This window comes from Notolepis coatsorum, assembly GCF_963971535.1.
Source record: "Notolepis coatsorum genome assembly, chromosome: 1".
Taxonomy (NCBI): Eukaryota; Metazoa; Chordata; class Actinopteri; order Aulopiformes; family Paralepididae; genus Notolepis; species Notolepis coatsorum.
In genome coordinates, this window is record NC_140165.1 from 321485429 (window position 1) to 321509372 (window position 23944).

At 45.1% G+C, this 23944-nt stretch overlaps 1 protein-coding gene across 1 annotated transcript; it reads right to left on the reverse strand.

The window, feature by feature from the left end:
- Window positions 1-911: 911 nt before the first annotated feature.
- LOC311226650 (NACHT, LRR and PYD domains-containing protein 6-like) lies at window positions 912-22794 on the reverse strand (the record flags this gene model as incomplete). Its single annotated transcript, XM_084312067.1, has 5 exons — window positions 22768-22794; window positions 21048-21120; window positions 11727-12147; window positions 10290-10469; window positions 912-919 (listed from the first exon to the last, which is right to left on the reverse strand). Exons 3-5 carry the CDS (start codon window positions 12019-12021, stop codon window positions 912-914), a joined length of 483 nt encoding a protein of 160 aa, XP_084168193.1. The 5' UTR covers window positions 12022-12147; window positions 21048-21120; window positions 22768-22794.
- Window positions 22795-23944: the final 1150 nt, after the last annotated feature.

Sequence of the window (23944 nt, forward strand, 5' to 3'; positions counted from 1 at the left end):
TCCGAAGGACAGAACGCCCTCTTGTTCTGGGCAATGAACATGAGGACTCTTCCTTCACTGTTCCGAGTGGCCATCAGGGTCTTGGCAGTGCCTGCCTCCAGTGCTCCGGTGGAGTGGGTTTTCAGCCATGGTGGCATCATACTGCGGCCCCATCGTGCACAAATGAGTGACAGACTTTTGGCCAATTTGGTCTTTTGCAAATGCAATGCTAGGTCCTAGGATAACAGAAAAAGCACAACCCTTCCCCTACACACACACACACACACACACACACACACACACACACACACACACACACACACACACACACACACACACACACACACACACACACACACACACACACACACACACACACACACACACACACACACACACACACACACACACACACACACACACACACACACACACACACACACACACACACACACACACACACACACACACACACACACACACACACACACAGGCCTGTAATGTGTGTGAGGTTAAGACAGACTGTGTTACATACAGTGTTTACAGTGTTTACCTGAGTTTATCATCAGCAAACCTCATCATCATGACTCCATGTCACACGGCATACGTATGGCTTTAATTGTTTGCTTATATTTATTTTTTTATTGTTTTGCTGTGGGTATTTCATTTATACCCTTTTGGTTTGCTGTGGTTATTTTATGTTGCATGGTTTTGTATATAGTGTTTTAAATAGAGTTAATTGCTGTGCGTGGCTTTATTTGCATGCAGTTTGAAATGTACACACACAGTCTCCATGAATCAGGTTATCTGGGATCTGCATGCTTTTTCTCATACATTTCAGGCCGGTGTTCAAATTGGAGGCCTACTTGAAGGTCAGTAGCAGTTTTTTGATGTGCCTTATAATAAATGTAACTTTATGGCAGGAATTTGTTTTAGGTGTCTAGAGTATATCATTAGAGAAAGAGGGACAGAGAAAATAGGAGTTGGTTAGTGTGGTATGGGGGGGGGGGGGGGGGTTCATTGATACATTTTGAATGAAAATACATTTTATTAGGAAAATAAGATAAAATGCTGCTTCTTTGTTTGCACTACTTGTTTTTTTTATTAAGTTCAGTCACACTTGTTTTAACAGACCTTTGACAAAATGATTGTAATTAGCCTATATGACAGTTTTATTTTGTTGTCATATTGATGTTCTCATTTTTTATAAAAGACAAGCGAATCTTTCTAATCTTCTAGTCAAAACTGATTTTCCCATAAGGAAACCCACTCATTTTATGTCCAACATCCCAGATGGTAATTTCCCCTGTCAAGCCTGTGTACAATGTCAAGGCATGATCAAAGATAAATTCTACACACACCCAATAACGGCCAAACGTATACCCGTTAAAGGACGTATTACGTGTAATTCCTCAAATCTGGTGTATCTGCTGAAATGTCTGTGTAATTTTTCTTATGTGGGTAAAACAACAAGAGATTTTAAATCGAGAATCAGTGAACATAAATGTTCAGTTAGAAATTCAGATGTCAAGTCTTCGGTAGCTAGACATTTTTCTAAATGCAAACATGCCGTTAATGATCTCAAATACATGGGACTCGAGTTAGTCCACGGGCCCTCTAGAGGGGGAGACAGGCACAAGTTATTATTGCAACGTGAATGTTATTATATTCATTTGTTCAATTGCATTGAACCAAGGGGAATGAATGAAGAGAACGTGTTAACCTGTTTCCTTTAAGTGCCTTGCACCATCATTATTATTTTTTCATGATTAATTATGATTGTTTTTATGTATGAGGTATGGTTATATGCCGTATTTGCTATCGCGTTCCGCTCTGAGCCTTATGAGATATACTATCTCCTATGATACCTAATGTATCTCCCACGAACAAAAAATACATGCACCACACCTGTATGGGGCTCCGCCCCCATGGTGGCACCGCCCATATAGCAGTGACTCTGGTCACCACACATCCTATGCTGTTTTAATGTCTCCGCCGTGAGATGTTGTCACTCTCCCTCCTCTTGCCCGGTTCATCAATGAAGGTCAGTCGGTAGCTGTTGTGGTTTTTTTTGCTGAGTCCTATTTACCTTTTTCGGGTAAATGGGTTGACAACAGGGTAGGCCGTGGCTAGGTTGCCTAGCCAGGTATTTTACCTTGTGTTCCGGCGGGGTTTGTTGAACGGTGTTCCCATCTGGGTTGGCGTCGGGTAGTGGGGCTATGGGTCCAGCCGACATGGTAAACATGTTGCGTGTCTGTGCACAGGCAATTGTTGTCTTGGGTCCCACATCGCCTGGCGCTAGGCTGCAGTAGTATAAGGGCAGGGCCGCCTGGGAGAAATGTGAGGCCCTGTGCGTTTTTAGACGCGAGGCCCCCCACCTCCTGGGGCGGCCCTGTGTAGGGGGCTATTGTTTCGTTTTGTCACTCTGCTATGAGAAGGTCTGTCTTGCTACAGTTTTCTCTCCTCTCAACCATTCATACTGACGGTCAATCGGTATACTGGGGGAGTAGTGCGGGGGGGGGCTTTGTTTACCTTTTTTGGTAAATGGGCTAAACTAGGGCTGGTGTCCTGTTGTGAATATTTTGAATGAAGGCGGGACTGGTCCGTCTCCCCTTAACTTTGTGTGTATGGGTTTGCTCATTCTACAGTATTTTGTGGTTTAGCTCTTTTATTCATTTAACCCTTTCATGGTGCACACCACAGTGGAGGGTGCTGTTTGCAATCACCACTGGTGCTCCGTGTTAACATCAGTCCTTTGTTTTTGATATATTGAAACAATGCCCCGCCCGGCCGACACCATGGGTGGGTCGGCCTGGCGAGTGGCTGGTGGGCTGTTAAGGCTTGTACCGCCACGGTATGGAATTGGCAACGATTAGAACTGTGTTCGAATTGCTGTTTTTTTCTAATAGAAAAATGGTGTCTGGTGGAGGGGCCTTGAGGGCCAGACGACGTCGACACATCGCGCGAGGTTGTTGACGTTATTAGCTTTGACCCAGCCGCAAGCTATAACCGCTCAGGGTTCCCCTCTCCGCAGGGGATTTTGGTCTTCTGCTGGAGCGCGGGCGGTATTGTCCTAGGCCCTACACCGCCTCACACCGCGCAGCCAGAAGAAGAGAGAGCACGGCCTCGTCAGCGGCGATGACGGGGCCCTCGACAGGCGGCCATGTTTTTCCCCCGCCAAAGGTATCCTGGGCGTCGATTCGACAGGTGTCCACAAGGCCGACAGCCTTGGCGGCCGAGGGATCGGCCATGTAGGATGGGTTCGGCTTGAACAAACAAGCCGTCACCGTCCTGCCGCGAGCAGCCCGCTCTCCGATCGCTCCCTTCCCCAACACCAGCGGAAGAAGTGGGCTCTGATTGTTTCCTTTGGCTGCGGGCCGCGTGCCTTCGTTGATGCGCGGGCGGCCCCCCTTTTCGCTTCTCATGGGGACAGGGGCTGACACCCAGTTTATGGCTGAGCCTGGGTCTGTCCGTGAGAATGTTGTGCTGTCAAGCGGCTCCCGCACCTTGATCTGTGTTGGTTGAGCCTGGTGTTACGTCTGTCAACTTAAGTGTTGTCAGCAGGGGGGCTCGAAACCTTTTGAGGCACACAGTGCGGGCTTCCCCGGCCTCACCTTCGCCAGGCCTGGTATCATGTTGGTGCCTCCCACTCCTGGAATATTGGCAAGTGGTCGCAGCTCACATGATTTGGGGTGGTAGTAATATCACTGCAGGGCTACGGTGTGTAGGAACCCATGGGGGCCTTACACCTTGCATGTCCGGCTGCAGAACAACTCCTTCAGCATGTTCTGGAGGGGTGTTCAGTGGGGGGGCTTTTTTCCTCGGAAGCCCCCCGTATCAGACCGGCCCTTTCTGTCGGGGTTCCCCCTTGGGTGCGATTGCCTCGTGGGTGGTGTCAGGGTCAGGTGTTCCGACACGGAACGCGCTCCTCGCACGGTTCCAGGGTTGTCTACGCACAGCGGGGGGACCGGGCCAACTATCTACAGTTCCTGGCGGACCTGCGCCACGTGACGGCGGGTGCGTTGGGAGTGTCGTCACATATGACTACGGCAGTACCATATGTCGAGGTAGATGGAGAGAACGGTGAGGCGGGGACTTGTGTTTACACAACCCCACCCGTTTTCAGGTTTGGTACAGACCCTGTTGTCGGGGTCTCCAGCAGGGACAGCTCTGGTCAACGAGATCCAATCTCTGTGGACGAAGCAAGCCATCGCCGTGGCGTTCTCCTCCCGGTGTTCTCAGCCCGAGAAGTCGGGAGGGAGGGGTGTAAGACCCAGGCTGGACCTGTCCCATGGGAAGGTTCAGCATTTTTTGGATCGTCTCCTACCTGTTGAACACTGTCAGGTGGGGGTCTGGTTCTCCTCCATAGACCTGTAGGATGCGTATGCGCATCCCCGATCTTCCATCCTAGGGCTTACCTACGCTTCCTTTGCAGGGTTAGCGTATGAGTACCAGAGGCTGCCGTTCGGTTTTCTCTGGCTCCCCGCATCTTCACCAAGTGCGTGGAGGCCGCACTGGGGCCTCTGCGTCGTCCGGGGTTACGGAGTGTTCTGCCCTGATGACGTTCTGGTCCTTCGCGGTCAAGGTGGATCGTCAGGTCTCGTACCAGCCAGGTCTCTACCAGCCTGGGGTTGCTGTAGACTGGATGTAGAGTATTCCTCTTCCCAGTCAACGGTTGGAGGGCTATGGGCATCCATCTCAGAGCGTGTTGTCAACACGCTCGGGAGGTTCCGTCCTAGGACGGTTACGGCGCTGTCTCACGTCGCGTTTTCACCAACGCCTCCCTCGCTGGTGATGCGTCGGGCCAACGCAGTAGGGGGCAGCTGGCAAACCATGCTGCCCGGTCTGCGCTACGTTCAATGTGTTGGTGTTGAAAGCGGTCCTTCTGGTCCACAAATGGTGTTGATCAGGACGGACGATACGACGTCAGTGTCGTGTATCGACAGACAGGGAGGAGTACGCTCCCCCTGTCTGCACCAGGCGGCGGGCGGCTGGCTATGGGCGTCCTCCATCTGCGCGGCCTGAGGGCTCCCCACATCCCCGGCAGGGAGAATGTGGGTGCAGGTGTACTGTCGCGGGGCGGCCCTCATCCTGACGGGTGAGGATTGCGTCTGGACATGGCCAGGCAGGTCTGGGACCGATGCCGTGCCGCCAGGGATTCTTCCCCATACATCTGTTAGGTCAGTTGTTGGGACGGGTACGTTGAGGGGCGCAGGTTCTTGATCCTGATGGTGTTACCATCTGGAATGCGCATGCTCCCTCCACTGTCGCGCTTACGCGGGCAGATGACGTATGTTCCAAGTGTGGTGTAAGGCGGGGGGCCGGGACTCAGTCTCCTGCCCCCTGGATACTGTCCTTGGTTACCTCCAGTCTCTCCTTGATAGACTGTCGGCTTCGACGGTGAGGGTATATGCAGCAGCTATATCCTCCTATCATGAGGGGTTTGAGGGGATGTCTTGTTCAGCCACCCTCTTGTGAAGCGTTCCTGCTTGGCGCTCCGCTTGCGCGGGCAGATGACGTGTGTTCCAAGTGTGGTGTAAGGCGGGGGGCCGGGACTCAGTCTCCTGCCCCCTGGATGCTGTCCTTAGTTACCTCCAGTCTCTCCTTGATAGACTGTCGGCTTCGACGGTGAGGGTATATGCAGCAGCTATATCCTCCTATCATGAGGGGTTTGAGGGGATGTCTTGTTCAGCCACCCTCTTGTGAAGCGTTTCCTGCTTGGCGCTCGACGCGTTAAGCCGGTGCAACGCTCCTTGGCTCCGACTTGGGATCTTCAATTGGTCTTCGGTCGGTTGTCCTTGGTCCCGTTTGAGCCGCTCGAGCAGGCGCCGTTGGGACAGCTGTCCTTCAAGACCGCGTTCCTTCTGGCTGTCACTTCCGCTAAACGCGTAGGTGAGCTCTGTGCTCTCTCGGTACGTCCAGAGTGCCTGTCTTTTCGGACCGATTGCGGTGTCACTCTGCGACCTAATCCTGCTTTCGTGCCTAAGAATATCCGGAGTTCCTTCCGCTCCCGGGATATTGTGGTTCAGGCGTTTCGTCCTCCTCCTCACACTAGTGAGTTAGTTGCGGGCCTTCACCTGTCATGTCCAGTCCGTGCTTGGGGATTTACCTCAGCCGTACTCAGGATTTCAGGGTTACCGACCAGCTTTTTGTCTGTTACGGTGGGGCTCGTGCTGGTAGGTGCAGGTGTAGGTGGGTGCAGGTGTACTGTCGCGGGGCGGCCCTCATCCTGACGGGTGAGGATTGCGTCTGGACATGGCCAGGCAGGTCTGGGACCGATGCCGTGCCGCCAGGGATTCTTCCCCATACATCTGTTAGGTCAGTTGTTGGGACGGGTACGTTGAGGGGCGCAGGTTCTTGATCCTGATAGTGTTACCATCTGGAATGCGCATGCTCCCTCCACTGTCGCGCTTACGCGGGCAGATGACGTATGTTCCAAGTGTGGTGTAAGGCGGGGGGCCGGGACTCAGTCTCCTGCCCCCTGGATACTGTCCTTGGTTACCTCCAGTCTCTCCTTGATAGACTGTCGGCTTCGACGGTGAGGGTATATGCAGCAGCTATATCCTCCTATCATGAGGGGTTTGAGGGGATGTCTTGTTCAGCCACCCTCTTGTGAAGCGTTCCTGCTTGGCGCTCCGCTTGCGCGGGCAGATGACGTGTGTTCCAAGTGTGGTGTAAGGCGGGGGGCCGGGACTCAGTCCCCTGCCCCCTGGATGCTGTCCTTAGTTACCTCCAGTCTCTCCTTGATAGACTGTCGGCTTCGACGGTGAGGGTATATGCAGCAGCTATATCCTCCTATCATGAGGGGTTTGAGGGGATGTCTTGTTCAGCCACCCTCTTGTGAAGCGTTTCCTGCTTGGCGCTCGACGCGTTAAGCCGGTGCAACGCTCCTTGGCTCCGACTTGGGATCTTCAATTGGTCTTCGGTCGGTTGTCCTTGGTCCCGTTTGAGCCGCTCGAGCAGGCGCCGTTGGGACAGCTGTCCTTCAAGACCGCGTTCCTTCTGGCTGTCACTTCCGCTAAACGCGTAGGTGAGCTCTGTGCTCTCTCGGTACGTCCAGAGTGCCTGTCTTTTCGGACCGATTGCGGTGTCACTCTGCGACCTAATCCTGCTTTCGTGCCTAAGAATATCCGGAGTTCCTTCCGCTCCCGGGATATTGTGGTTCAGGCGTTTCGTCCTCCTCCTCACACTAGTGAGTTAGTTGCGGGCCTTCACCTGTCATGTCCAGTCCGTGCTTGGGGATTTACCTCAGCCGTACTCAGGATTTCAGGGTTACCGACCAGCTTTTTGTCTGTTACGGTGGGGCTCGTGCTGGTAAGGCACTGTCGGAGCAGCGCCTGTCCCATTGGTTGTGCGAGGGTGTTACCCTCTGCTACACGTTGGCTGGGCAGGATCCCCCTGGGGGCGTCAGGGCGCACTCCACTCGTGGGGTGGCTGCCTCTGCCGCTCTCCTGGGTGGGGCCTCGGTGGAGGCCATCTGTGCTGCAGCTTCATGGTCCTCCCCGGGCTCCTTTGTAAGGTTTTTCCTCATGGACATGACCGGGGGTTCTGTCTCCCAGGCGGTTCTGGGGTCTGTGGCCTTTCCTGCTTCCCGTCCTTTGGTCGGGTAGCAGGAGTGTATGGGTATGGGCCACAGTGTGTTGAGTCACACGTGGTTCCGCCTGTACGGTGTGTTCAAGGGGTTCTAGTTTCCCTCTTGTTCGCATTCAGGTGGAGTTGACTGCGCCCCCCCTTCATTAGGGAGGATGGGGTGACAGGGCTCCCCGCACCCCTTGATGTGGGCTTACGGGTCCTCAGGGGGTACATTTGTCGGGCTTCGCGTCCGCTCTTCCCCATATCTCATAAGGCTCCGAGCGGAACGCGATAGCAAACACGGCATATAACGGTAGGTTATGTAGATAACCTAGTTATATTAGTATTGGCTGAGCGTTCCGCTCTGCGCGGCCCTGAGTTCCCTCTTGAGGAATCTTTTTCCTGGGACGGGTTATTGGCGAGGAAGGGTGTGTGGTGACTATCGTCACTGCTATATGGGCGGTGCCGCCATGGGGGCGGAGCCCCATACAGGTGTGGTGCATGTATTTTTTGTTCGTAAGGGGATACAATAGGTATCATAGAATATAGAATATATCATAAGGCTCAGAGCGGAACGCTCAGCCAATACTAATATAACTAGGTTATCTACATAACCTACCGTTATCAGTAACCCGTAGGGAACATTTATTTGAAGTGTAGCCTATTCTAAAACAGACTTGTCATTGCAGCCTTTGACAACTTTGACAACATAGGATGGCTTAGAGTAGATGACAGAGTACAGCAACTTGCAATGGGCCTGGTCTACAAGATACACTACACGACCAAGGTACCCATGTACATGGCAAAATACTTCCCAAAGGTCAGTGAATACCACGATCACAACACCAGAGGGAGCTCCACAAATCATGTTAAACCCAGATTCGGCTCAAATAAGGGACTAAACACGTTTCGCAATTATGCCACATCAATGTGGAACGCCCTACCCAAAGCTGTAAAGGAATGTGGATCACTACCCACTTTCAAAACCTCTCTCAAGAGACACCTACGGGAGACTGCAATTCAACACTGGCCCCTGTAAATATCCTAACCCAACCCCCTCCAATGTACAGTCATTTACCTAGTATGGTTTTGTCAATAGTCCAATGTACAATTTTGTTTGTTTGTACAGAGTCTCCCCCCCTCAATGTACAGTTTTGCTTGTTTATACAGTGTGCCCCCCCCCCCCCCCCCCCCAACCACCTCCAATGTAAATTACCCAGTATGGTTGTCAATATCCCAGTGTACCCAACCCCCCCCACCCAACCTCCTCCAATGTACAGTTTCTACGTCAAATGTATATACTCCCTTTTCTTGACTCCTTCTGTATCACAAACAGTACTGTATTTGCAAATCTGGTATGTCATAAATGTATAGATGTAGCAGTACTGACTATCTGTATGTCATGTATGTCATATATGTCCTGATGAATTGAAAATGGGGGACCCTGATGTAAACAAGACGAAAGTCTTTCTCTGGTCTGCATCCCCTTAACAATTGTGTGTATTGAGCTGTACTGTATTGTACCCATTCTGCAATCTGTTAATAAAGTTTTCAATCAATCAATCAATCAATCTGGTTGCAGCCAATCGCTATCAATAATTTGACAGTCACTTGAATTACACCAGCTTCAGTGAAGGTTGAAACCATTAGATCTGCAATGTCCAAACGATCCATATTTTGTACCGTACCTCGACGAACGCGCGGTTCTTCTCTACGGTCAACTAATTGGTTCCGAAATCTCTTGAACTGTGTTTCGTCCATGTCGTCCAATGCTTCCGTTATAACACCTTTGACCGTTTGCATGTCTGTTCAAACGGTCTGTATTGTTGTTTTGATGACAAAATGTATATTTCTTCGTTCAGTGCAAAGGGCGTGGAGAAGTGAAGAGCGGCGAAATTGTGCAGCAAAACGAAAGTATATATACGGAAGTAGTGGCAGCATGTCGAAACAAGTGTTACTTTTTACACCTGAGGCTGAAAGCCTAACTGTTAGACAAATACTTTTAATACGTAACCAGTTAGACAAAGACTTTTATGAAGTAGCCAGTTAGACAAAGACTATTATGAAGTAGCCAGTTAGACAAATACTTTTATTAAGTAACCAGTTAGACAAATACTTTTATGAAGTAGCCAGTTAGACAAAGACTTTTAATACGTTACCAGTTAGACAAAGACTTTTATTAAGTAGCCAGTTAGACAAAGACTTTTATGAAGTAGCCAGTTAGACAAAGACTTTTATTAAGTAACCAGTTAGACAAATACTTTTAATACGTAACCAGTTAGACAAAGACTTTTATGAAGTAGCCAGTTAGACAAAGACTTTTATTAAGTAACCAGTTAGACAAATACTTTTATGAAGTAACCAGTTAGACAAATACTTTTATTAAGTAAACAGTTAGACGAAGACTTTTAATACGTAGCCAGTTAGACAAATACTTTTATGTAGTAACCAGTTAGACAAAGACTTTTATTAATAAAAGTCTTTGTCTAGCTGGTTACTAAAGATAAGTCTTTGTCTAGCTGGTTAATTGTTAAGGGTATATGATGAGTCTTTTAATTGTTAAGGGTATATGATGAGTTAATTGTTAAGGGTATATGATGAATATTTTATTGTTAGATGAGTCTTTTAATTATTAAGGGTAGATGATGATTATTTTAATTGTTAAGGGTAGATGATTACATAAAGCTACTTCTGAAGAATGAACGCTAGAAATTACAAACTGTGTCTTTTCCACTTACGCTGTCCTCCGGTGGGCTCCAGCAGAATGTGTCCCTGAAGGTCTGCGGACGTCTTGTGTCTCTTCAGGTGTCTCTCACAGTAGGAGGTGCTGCAAGTCTGACAGGTCTTCACTGCTACCTTCTTAACCTCATCGTCCGAACAGACGTCACACAACACCTGTCCCCTCTGCTGCTCTGAGGCTGGGGAGGAAAGCAGCATAAAGAAAACACATTTAATCAGTAAATAAAACTACTCCTTCCTCCAAACCAAAGCCTTGTTGCTACACTGAAGGGATTTTAGATGATAACCCATAACTCTGTATGATAGCATGTACAATAATGTACAATTTATTCTCACGGTATATATATCTATCCATATCTGTCTGTACATGCCTACATATAACCCTTTTTACACATCTAAATAGTGGATACTATATCTATATCTGTACATATCCCTTACCTACTCTTACTAGTTATGCTGCTGGCCAGTATGACTTACTACCATAGTGTCTTTATACCTGTAACACTGTACATATTAATACTACAAGTCTGTACATAAATCTGATTAGTACTATTACTCAGTAGTACTCATTTATATATTGTATACCCAGTTTAAATCACTTGTGCATTACTATTGCACTTTACTGTTACATTTGCACTCTGGTTGGATGCCAAACGTCTTTTCAATGTACTGTACTTGTGCTGTATGATGATGACAATACATTTGAATCTAATCGAATAGCTTTTCATGTGGGTTCATGTCATTCTTGCCTTGATATGAGTTCATGAATTTGAACCTCTAGTCTAGAGTTACATTGTCAGCTTCTGAAAACCGTGATATTCTGAGAGACACTTCTCCCTATAGTGTGAATTATGAGACACACCTTGGGGACCTCAGACTCATTCCATATGGTAACAACAGGCTCCCTGGGTGGATAATGAATAAGAATATCGGAAAAAAAAGGAAAAAACAACCCAGAAACGACTTATGTCATTTTTGGCACTCAAGCAGTTAATGTGTATAGTTAACTGCTAATACATTTAAGTGTTTTTTTTAACCTTAAAATGTGAAAAGCTTAACAATGACACAATAGGTAAGTTATTAATTAATAACACTCAATAAGTGTTTGGTATTATAAACAATTATAATAAACTCATAAAGCCTTTATTAACATTCTTAAACGTCTATAAATTGTTAACAAGTCCTTATAAATGTCTTATAATCTACCAATACATGTGTTTATTATTTTACACTCTGATGATAATACTCAATATGATGCTTATCAACAGTAGTATGTGTTAATAAAGTCTATATTAAGGACTTATAAGGACCTTATTACCTATTAACTAACACTTATTACAAGGACCTTAATATAAAGCATTACCTAATATAAATAATAATAAACTTCATTTTCAAAAACAAATTGAATATCAAAATCCTATACCACTAAACCTTACCTCCTATGTAAGATGCTCCACCAGATGCTCCAACAGACGCTGCTTGTAGATCTGCCACCAGATCATTCCTGTTGAGAGTCTTCAGTATCGCCTCTGTAATCTTCACAGCTACATCATCATAGTGCTGCACCATCAGATCCACCACGTCATGTATGTCAGCATTCTCCAGACGGCCCTTCATGATGGCAGTGTAGCCCTCCAGGACCCCTTGGTTCAAATGCCACCGGAACGTCTTCAGCTCCTCCTTACTTAACGCCTCCAGGATGTTGGACAGTAGTTTTGAATGCGCTGCCATTGTTGATCAGAGAGAGAGAGAGAGAGAGAGAGAGAGAGAGAGAGAGAGAGAGAGAGAGAGAGAGAGAGAGAGAGAGAGAGAGAGAGAGAGAGAGATGGAAAGCGAACAGGCTCTTGGAATGGGTGTCTGGGAGGTAAACAAAAAAGGGACTATTTTAAACAAAGGTTATATGATGTGAGAAATGATAGCAAACAAATATGGAATGTTTTTAATGAAATGATGGGTCGAAAGACAACTGTGTGCACACCCTTAGTGGAATCAAATGGATTTGTTCTCACGAAACCAGGTGAGACTGCAAATCATTTTAATGATTATTATGTGGGTATGGTAAAGTATCTAAACTAAGGCAGGCTATGAATATTTCAAACAACCTTAAAACAAATGACTGTATTAAGTATATTATAATGAAAGACAAAATGTGTGAATGTGAATTCCATCAGGCTGAAGTCAGTGAGGTGGAGCGGTTACTCCGCTCTCTTCCTGATAGTAAGTTAGCAGGCCTAGATAACCTGGATAGTAAAGTGCTGAGAATGACTGCTGGTATCATAGCATCTCCTATATGTCATATTATGAATAGATGTTTGGATGTGGGCCTATGTCCAAAGATGTGGAAGGAGGCTAAGGTTTTTCCTTCACCTAAGGATACCAAAGCTGCTTTTAATGAGGGAAATTCTAGACCTATAAGTAGTTTACCTGTCTTGAGCAAAATCATGGAAAAGTTGGTGCATTCACAAATTCCAGAGTATTTTGTTTCATACAAGCTTGCAACAGATTCTCAACATGCCTATAGAGCTGGTCACTCTACTTCTACTGCCTTGATACAGATGACTGATGACCAGGGCCGGACTGGGGAAATAATTCATACCGGGAGATATAGCGCGAAATATAGCCCCAATCAGGCCACTTTTTAAGCAGAGGGTCTGGGGGTCCCCCACCAGGACATTTTTTGTTACAAAGACTTAATTTCCTGCATTCTGGTGAATTTTAGTGCATGTGAATCACAAACTAATGAGCCAACAATTGCTTAGTACAATGTACTGTTATGGACCTCAAATAAAACTGTTGTGGCACTAGCAATGCTACTCTCTCCACCTTCAAAAAGAAAAAAGCAAGAGCACAACATATTTTTCTATTTACTATTATAATACAGTTAACCACTCTCTCCTGTAAGGGCCTTTCTTTTTCTTTGTTTTATCCCTCTCTCCTCCACCCTTTCTTTTTCTTCCACTGTCCATCTTGACATCAACGTTAATTGACTTTCGCTCTACTGTAACTCTCCCGAGTCCCTCACAACCCCCTCCAATGTACAGTAAAAATGACCAAGTATGGTCTTGTCAATATTCCAATGTACAGTGTTGCTTGTACAGTTGTACAGTGTCCCCCACCCACCCCTCCTACCCAACCTCCCCCCCACCCACCCAACCACCTCCAATGTACAGTACCCCCCCCACCTACCCAACCTCTTCCAATGTACAGTTTCTACGTCAAATGTATATACTTCTTTTCTAGACTCTTTTCGTATCACAAACAGTACTGTATTTGCAAATCTGGTATGTCATAAATGTATAGATGTAGCAGTACTGTCTATCTGTATGTCATATATGTTACGATGAATTGAAAATGGGGGACCCTGATGTAAACAAGACGAAAGTCTTTCTCTGGTCTGCATCCCCTTAACAATTGTGTGTATTGAGCTGTACTGTATTGTACCCATTCTGCAATCTGTTAATAAAGTTTTCAATCAATCAATACTTGGCAAATAAAGACTTTCCTTTCCTCACCTCACCTTGCTCCCCCCCTCCTCCTTTGAATTAGACAAGTCTACATCAAATGTATATACACTCTTTTCTGGACACTTTTTGTATCACAAACAGTACTGTATTTGTAAATCTGGTATGTCATAAATGTATAGATGTAGCAGTACTGTCTATCTGTATGTCATGTATGTCATATATGTTATGATGAATTGAAAATGGGGGACCCTGATGTAAACAAGACGAAAGTCTTTCTCTGGTCTGCATCCCCTTAACAATTGTTTGTATTGAGCTGTACTGTATTGTACCCATTCTGCAATCTGTTAATACAATTTTCAGTCAATCAATCGAAACCAAAGCACCTCAAAGGCACTAAAAACAAGATTACAAACATCACAAAACAAACTGGTCAGACTACTGCTTGACCTGACTCCTAGAACCCACCTCACCCCTGCCCACTTTGACATCCTAGGATGGCTTAGAGTAGACGACAGCGTACAGCAACTTGCAATGGGCCTGGTCTACAAGATACACTACACCACCAAGTGAATATCACGACCACAACACCAGAGGGAGCTCCACAAATCATGTTAAACCCAGATTCGGCTCAAACAAGGGACTAAACATGTTTCGCAATTATGCCACATCAATGTGGAACGCCCTACCCACACCTGTAAAAAAAAAATTAATCCCTAACCACCTTCAAAACAGCTCTTAAAGAGCACCTACGGGAGGCTGTAATTCAAAACTGGCCCCCATAAATGTCCGAACGACCACTCCCACCCACCCACCCACCACCCCCCAATGTACAGTTTCCTCCCCCTTGTATGTATATATTTTCTGTTAGGATCTCTGTTTAACAGTACTGTATATTTGCATATCTTGTATGTCACAAATGTAACAGTACTGTATATCTGTGTGTCATGTATGTCATAAATGTCATTATGAATTGAAAATGGGGGACCCTGATGTAAACAAGACGAAAGTCTTTCTCTGGTCTGCATCCCCTTAACAATTGTGTGTATTGAGCTGTATTGTACCCATTCTGCAATCTGTTAATACAATTTTTAAGTTTTCAATCAATCAATCAATCAATTGCTGAAGGGCTGTCTATAGGCTATGTGGGAGAATGTTCCCTCACCTGGGGGGAAGGCTTTAACCCTTACCTTGTGTTGTTGACGTACTAATACCCCTCCTCTGCAGCTAGGCGAAGGGAATCCCGCTGGTAGTTCTGAGATCCTGAAAAAATATATCAAATTGTGGGAGAATGTTCCCGGATCAATCAATGTAGACAGTCAGGTAGGCTTGAGTTACAGCTGGATGACTCAGAGTGGACACTGGCCGGGTGTATCCAACTGAGCTCAAGATCGATGATACTGCTTACATTATATACAGGAGAAGTGAGAGGTGTGTCCATTGTCTTGGGGTAGTTGGACTAGACAGGTGAGTGTTGTGGTTGGTCTGTTCTGTGGGGGGTTTCGGGGTGGTGAAGGGGGGGGGGTTGAAGGTTCTGTCTGTCACAGAAAGGTACACCATGCAAATGTTCATGCTTTATTTGTTTTAAACGAGACTATTTAGAAATGGGCAATGGGGAGATACATTGTTACATTGATACATACTTCTCTGGTCTGCATCCCCTTAACAATTGTGTGTATTGAGCTGTACTGTATTGTACCCATTCTGCAATCTGTTAATAAAGTTTTCAATCAATCAATACTTGGCAAATAAAGACTTTCCTTTCCTCACCTCACCTTGCTCCCCCCCTCCTCCTTTGAATTAGACAAGTCTACATCAAATGTATATACACTCTTTTCTGGACACTTTTTGTATCACAAACAGTACTGTATTTGTAAATCTGGTATGTCATAAATGTATAGATGTAGCAGTACTGTATATCTGTGTGTCATGTATGTCATAAATGTCATTATGAATTGAAAATGGGGGACCCTGATGTAAACAAGACGAAAGTCTTTCTCTGGTCTGCATCCCCTTAACAATTGTGTGTATTGAGCTGTATTGTACCCATTCTGCAATCTGTTAATACAATTTTTAAGTTTTCAATCAATCAATCAATCAATTGCTGAAGGGCTGTCTATAGGCTATGTGGGAGAATGTTCCCTCACCTGGGGGGAAGGCTTTAACCCTTACCTTGTGTTGTTGACGTACTAATACCCCTCCTCTGCAGCTAGGCGAAGGGAATCCCGCTGGTAGTTCTGAGATCCTGAAAAAATATATCAAATTGTGGGAGAATGTTCCCGGATCAATCAATGTAGACAGTCAGGTAGGCTTGAGTTACAGCTGGATGACTCAGAGTGGACACTGGCCGGGTGTATCCAACTGAGCTCAAGATCGATGATACTGCTTACATTATATACAGGAGAAGTGAGAGGTGTGTCCATTGTCTTGGGGTAGTTGGACTAGACAGGTGAGTGTTGTGGTTGGTCTGTTCTGTGGGGGGTTTCGGGGTGGTGAAGGGGGGGGGGTTGAAGGTTCTGTCTGTCACAGAAAGGTACACCATGCAAATGTTCATGCTTTATTTGTTTTAAACGAGACTATTTAGAAATGGGCAATGGGGAGATACATTGTTACATTGATACATACTTCTCTGGTCTGCATCCCCTTAACAATTGTGTGTATTGAGCTGTACTGTATTGTACCCATTCTGCAATCTGTTAATAAAGTTTTCAATCAATCAATACTTGGCAAATAAAGACTTTCCTTTCCTCACCTCACCTTGCTCCCCCCCTCCTCCTTTGAATTAGACAAGTCTACATCAAATGTATATACACTCTTTTCTGGACACTTTTTGTATCACAAACAGTACTGTATTTGTAAATCTGGTATGTCATAAATGTATAGATGTAGCAGTACTGTCTATCTGTATGTCATGTATGTCATATATGTTATGATGAATTGAAAATGGGGGACCCTGATGTAAACAAGACGAAAGTCTTTCTCTGGTCTGCATCCCCTTAACAATTGTTTGTATTGAGCTGTACTGTATTGTACCCATTCTGCAATCTGTTAATACAATTTTCAGTCAATCAATCGAAACCAAAGCACCTCAAAGGCACTAAAAACAAGATTACAAACATCACAAAACAAACTGGTCAGACTACTGCTTGACCTGACTCCTAGAACCCACCTCACCCCTGCCCACTTTGACATCCTAGGATGGCTTAGAGTAGACGACAGCGTACAGCAACTTGCAATGGGCCTGGTCTACAAGATACACTACACCACCAAGTGAATATCACGACCACAACACCAGAGGGAGCTCCACAAATCATGTTAAACCCAGATTCGGCTCAAACAAGGGACTAAACATGTTTCGCAATTATGCCACATCAATGTGGAACGCCCTACCCACACCTGTAAAAAAAAATTAATCCCTAACCACCTTCAAAACAGCTCTTAAAGAGCACCTACGGGAGGCTGTAATTCGAAACTGGCCCCCATAAATGTCCGAACGACCACTCCCACCCACCCACCCACCACCCCCCAATGTACAGTTTCCTCCCCCTTGTATGTATATATTTTCTGTTAGGATCTCTGTTTAACAGTACTGTATATTTGCATATCTTGTATGTCACAAATGTAACAGTACTGTATATCTGTGTGTCATGTATGTCATAAATGTCATTATGAATTGAAAATGGGGGACCCTGATGTAAACAAGACGAAAGTCTTTCTCTGGTCTGCATCCCCTTAACAATTGTGTGTATTGAGCTGTATTGTACCCATTCTGCAATCTGTTAATACAATTTTTAAGTTTTCAATCAATCAATCAATCAATTGCTGAAGGGCTGTCTATAGGCTATGTGGGAGAATGTTCCCTCACCTGGGGGGAAGGCTTTAACCCTTACCTTGTGTTGTTGACGTACTAATACCCCTCCTCTGCAGCTAGGCGAAGGGAATCCCGCTGGTAGTTCTGAGATCCTGAAAAAATATATCAAATTGTGGGAGAATGTTCCCGGATCAATCAATGTAGACAGTCAGGTAGGCTTGAGTTACAGCTGGATGACTCAGAGTGGACACTGGCCGGGTGTATCCAACTGAGCTCAAGATCGATGATACTGCTTACATTATATACAGGAGAAGTGAGAGGTGTGTCCATTGTCTTGGGGTAGTTGGACTAGACAGGTGAGTGTTGTGGTTGGTCTGTTCTGTGGGGGGTTTCGGGGTGGTGAAGGGGGGGGGGGTTGAAGGTTCTGTCTGTCACAGAAAGGTACACCATGCAAATGTTCATGCTTTATTTGTTTTAAACGAGACTATTTAGAAATGGGCAATGGGGAGATACATTGTTACATTGATACATACTTCTCTGGTCTGCATCCCCTTAACAATTGTGTGTATTGAGCTGTACTGTATTGTACCCATTCTGCAATCTGTTAATAAAGTTTTCAATCAATCAATACTTGGCAAATAAAGACTTTCCTTTCCTCACCTCACCTTGCTCCCCCCCTCCTCCTTTGAATTAGACAAGTCTACATCAAATGTATATACACTCTTTTCTGGACACTTTTTGTATCACAAACAGTACTGTATTTGTAAATCTGGTATGTCATAAATGTATAGATGTAGCAGTACTGTCTATCTGTATGTCATGTATGTCATATATGTTATGATGAATTGAAAATGGGGGACCCTGATGTAAACAAGACGAAAGTCTTTCTCTGGTCTGCATCCCCTTAACAATTGTTTGTATTGAGCTGTACTGTATTGTACCCATTCTGCAATCTGTTAATACAATTTTCAGTCAATCAATCGAAACCAAAGCACCTCAAAGGCACTAAAAACAAGATTACAAACATCACAAAACAAACTGGTCAGACTACTGCTTGACCTGACTCCTAGAACCCACCTCACCCCTGCCCACTTTGACATCCTAGGATGGCTTAGAGTAGACGACAGCGTACAGCAACTTGCAATGGGCCTGGTCTACAAGATACACTACACCACCAAGTGAATATCTCGACCACAACACCAGAGGGAGCTCCACAAATCAGGTGCAACCCAGATTCGGCTCAAACAAGGGACTAAACATGTTTCGCAATTATGCCACATCAATGTGGAACGCTCTACCCACAGCTGTAAAGGAATATTTGAATCCCTAACCACCTTCAAAACAGCTCTCAAAGAGCACCTACGGGAGGCTGCAATTCGAAACTGGCCCCCGAAAATGTCCGAACGCCCACTCCCACCCACCCACCCACCCTCTCCCAATGTACAGTTAGGATCTCTGTTTAACAGTACTGTATATTTGCATATCTTGTATGTCACAAATGTAACTACTGTATATCTGTGTGTCATGTATGTCATAAATGTCACGATGAATTGAAAATGGGGGACCCTGATGTAAACAAGACGAAAGTCTTTCTCTGGTCTGCATCCCCTTAACAATTGTGTGTATTGAGCTGTATTGTACCCATTCTGCAATCTGTTAATACAATTTTCAAGTTATCAATCAATCAATTGCTGAAGGGCTGTCTATAGGCTATGTGGGAGAATGTTCCCTCACCTGGGGGGAAGGCTTTAACCCTTACCGTGTGTTGTTGACGTACTAATACCCCTCCTCTGCAGCTAGATGAAGGGAATCGCGCCGGTAGTTCTGAGATCCCGAAAAAATATATCAAATTGTGGGAGAATGTTCCCGGATCAATCAATGTAGACAGTCAGGTAGGCTTGAGTTACAGCTGGATGACTCAGAGTGGACACTGGCCGGGTGTATCCAACTGAGCTCAAGATCGATGATACTGCTTACATTATATACAGGAGAAGTGAGAGGTGTGTCCATTGTCTTGGGGTAGTTGGACTAGACAGGTGAGTGTTGTGGTTGGTCTGTTCTGTGGGGGGTTTCGGGGTGGTGAAGGGGGGGGGGGGGGGGGTTGAAGGTTCTGTCTGTCACAGAAAGGTACACCATGCAAATGTTCATGCTTTATTTGTTTTAAACGAGACTATTTAGAAATGGGCAATGGGGAGATACATTGTTACATTGATACATACTTCTCTGGTCTGCATCCCCTTAACAATTGTGTGTATTGAGCTGTACTGTATTGTACCCATTCTGCAATCTGTTAATAAAGTTTTCAATCAATCAATACTTGGCAATTAAAGACTTTCCTTTCCTCACCTCACCTCGCTCCCCCCCTCCTCCTTTGAATTAGACAAGTCTACATCAAATGTATATACACTCTTTTCTGGACACTTTTTGTATCACAAACAGTACTGTATTTGTAAATCTGGTATGTCATAAATGTATAGATGTAGCAGTACTGTCTATCTGTATGTCATGTATGTCATATATGTTATGATGAATTGAAAATGGGGGACCCTGATGTAAACAAGACGAAAGTCTTTCTCTGGTCTGCATCCCCTTAACAATTGTTTGTATTGAGCTGTACTGTATTGTACCCATTCTGCAATCTGTTAATACAATTTTCAGTCAATCAATCGAAACCAAAGCACCTCAAAGGCACTAAAAACAAGATTACAAACATCACAAAACAAACTGGTCAGACTACTGCTTGACCTTACTCCTAGAACCCACCTCACCCCTGCCCACTTTGACATCCTAGGATGGCTTAGAGTAGACGACAGCGTACAGCAACTTGCAATGGGCCTGGTCTACAAGATACACTACACCACCAAGTGAATATCACAACCACAACACCAGAGGGAGCTCCACAAATCATGTTAAACCCAGATTCGGCTCAAACAAGGGACTAAACATGTTTCGCAATTATGCCACATCAATGTGGAACGCCCTACCCACACCTGTAAAAAAAAATGTAATCCCTAACCACCTTCAAAACAGCTCTTAAAGAGCACCTACGGGAGGCTGTAATTCGAAACTGGCCCCCGTAAATGTCCGAACGCCCACTCCCACCCACCCACCCACCACCCCCCAATGTACAGTTTCCTCCCCCTCGTATGTATATATTTTCTGTTAGGATCTCTGTTTAACAGTACTGTATATTTGCATATCTTGTATGTCACAAATGTAACAGTACTGTATATCTGTGTGTCATGTATGTCATAAATGTCATTATGAATTGAAAATGGGGGACCCTGATGTAAACAAGACGAAAGTCTTTCTCTGGTCTGCATCCCCTTAACAATTGTGTGTATTGAGCTGTATTGTACCCATTCTGCAATCTGTTAATACAATTTTTAAGTTTTCAATCAATCAATCAATCAATTGCTGAAGGGCTGTCTATAGGCTATGTGGGAGAATGTTCCCTCACCTGGGGGGAAGGCTTTAACCCTTACCTTGTGTTGTTGACGTACTAATACCCCTCCTCTGCAGCTAGATGAAGGGAATCCCGCTGGTAGTTCTGAGATCCTGAAAAAATATATCAAATTGTGGGAGAATGTTCCCGGATCAATCAATGTAGACAGTCAGGTAGGCTTGAGTTACAGCTGGATGACTCAGAGTGGACACTGGCCGGGTGTATCCAACTGAGCTCAAGATCGATGATACTGCTTACATTATATACAGGAGAAGTGAGAGGTGTGTCCATTGTCTTGGGGTAGTTGGACTAGACAGGTGAGTGTTGTGGTTGGTCTGTTCTGTGGGGGGTTTCGGGGTGGTGAAGGGGGGGGGGGTTGAAGGTTCTGTCTGTCACAGAAAGGTACACCATGCAAATGTTCATGCTTTATTTGTTTTAAACGAGACTATTTAGAAATGGGCAATGGGGAGATACATTGTTACATTGATACATACTTCTCTGGTCTGCATCCCCTTAACAATTGTGTGTATTGAGCTGTACTGTATTGTACCCATTCTGCAATCTGTTAATAAAGTTTTCAATCAATCAATACTTGGCAAATAAAGACTTTCCTTTCCTCACCTCACCTTGCTCCCCCCCTCCTCCTTTGAATTAGACAAGTCTACATCAAATGTATATACACTCTTTTCTGGACACTTTTTGTATCACAAACAGTACTGTATTTGTAAATCTGGTATGTCATAAATGTATAGATGTAGCAGTACTGTCTATCTGTATGTCATGTATGTCATATATGTTATGATGAATTGAAAATGGGGGACCCTGATGTAAACAAGACGAAAGTCTTTCTCTGGTCTGCATCCCCTTAACAATTGTTTGTATTGAGCTGTACTGTATTGTACCCATTCTGCAATCTGTTAATACAATTTTCAGTCAATCAATCGAAACCAAAGCACCTCAAAGGCACTAAAAACAAGATTACAAACATCACAAAACAAACTGGTCAGACTACTGCTTGACCTGACTCCTAGAACCCACCTCACCCCTGCCCACTTTGACATCCTAGGATGGCTTAGAGTAGACGACAGCGTACAGCAACTTGCAATGGGCCTGGTCTACAAGATACACTACACCACCAAGTGAATATCACGACCACAACACCAGAGGGAGCTCCACAAATCATGTTAAACCCAGATTCGGCTCAAACAAGGGACTAAACATGTTTCGCAATTATGCCACATCAATGTGGAACGCCCTACCCACACCTGTAAAAAAAAATTTAATCCCTAACCACCTTCAAAACAGCTCTTAAAGAGCACCTACGGGAGGCTGTAATTCGAAACTGGCCCCCATAAATGTCCGAACGACCACTCCCACCCACCCACCCACCACCCCCCAATGTACAGTTTCCTCCCCCTTGTATGTATATATTTTCTGTTAGGATCTCTGTTTAACAGTACTGTATATTTGCATATCTTGTATGTCACAAATGTAACAGTACTGTATATCTGTGTGTCATGTATGTCATAAATGTCATTATGAATTGAAAATGGGGGACCCTGATGTAAACAAGACGAAAGTCTTTCTCTGGTCTGCATCCCCTTAACAATTGTGTGTATTGAGCTGTATTGTACCCATTCTGCAATCTGTTAATACAATTTTTAAGTTTTCAATCAATCAATCAATCAATTGCTGAAGGGCTGTCTATAGGCTATGTGGGAGAATGTTCCCTCACCTGGGGGGAAGGCTTTAACCCTTACCTTGTGTTGTTGACGTACTAATACCCCTCCTCTGCAGCTAGGCGAAGGGAATCCCGCTGGTAGTTCTGAGATCCTGAAAAAATATATCAAATTGTGGGAGAATGTTCCCGGATCAATCAATGTAGACAGTCAGGTAGGCTTGAGTTACAGCTGGATGACTCAGAGTGGACACTGGCCGGGTGTATCCAACTGAGCTCAAGATCGATGATACTGCTTACATTATATACAGGAGAAGTGAGAGGTGTGTCCATTGTCTTGGGGTAGTTGGACTAGACAGGTGAGTGTTGTGGTTGGTCTGTTCTGTGGGGGGTTTCGGGGTGGTGAAGGGGGGGGGGGGGGGGTTGAAGGTTCTGTCTGTCACAGAAAGGTACACCATGCAAATGTTCATGCTTTATTTGTTTTAAACGAGACTATTTAGAAATGGGCAATGGGGAGATACATTGTTACATTGATACATACTTCTCTGGTCTGCATCCCCTTAACAATTGTGTGTATTGAGCTGTACTGTATTGTACCCATTCTGCAATCTGTTAATAAAGTTTTCAATCAATCAATACTTGGCAAATAAAGACTTTCCTTTCCTCACCTCACCTCGCTCCCCCCCTCCTCCTTTGAATTAGACAAGTCTACATCAAATGTATATACACTCTTTTCTGGACACTTTTTGTATCACAAACAGTACTGTATTTGTAAATCTGGTATGTCATAAATGTATAGATGTAGCAGTACTGTCTATCTGTATGTCATGTATGTCATATATGTTATGATGAATTGAAAATGGGGGACCCTGATGTAAACAAGACGAAAGTCTTTCTCTGGTCTGCATCCCCTTAACAATTGTTTGTATTGAGCTGTACTGTATTGTACCCATTCTGCAATCTGTTAATACAATTTTCAGTCAATCAATCGAAACCAAAGCACCTCAAAGGCACTAAAAACAAGATTACAAACATCACAAAACAAACTGGTCAGACTACTGCTTGACCTGACTCCTAGAACCCACCTCACCCCTGCCCACTTTGACATCCTAGGATGGCTTAGAGTAGACGACAGCGTACAGCAACTTGCAATGGGCCTGGTCTACAAGATACACTACACCACCAAGTGAATATCACGACCACAACACCAGAGGGAGCTCCACAAATCAGGTGCAACCCAGATTCGGCTCAAACAAGGG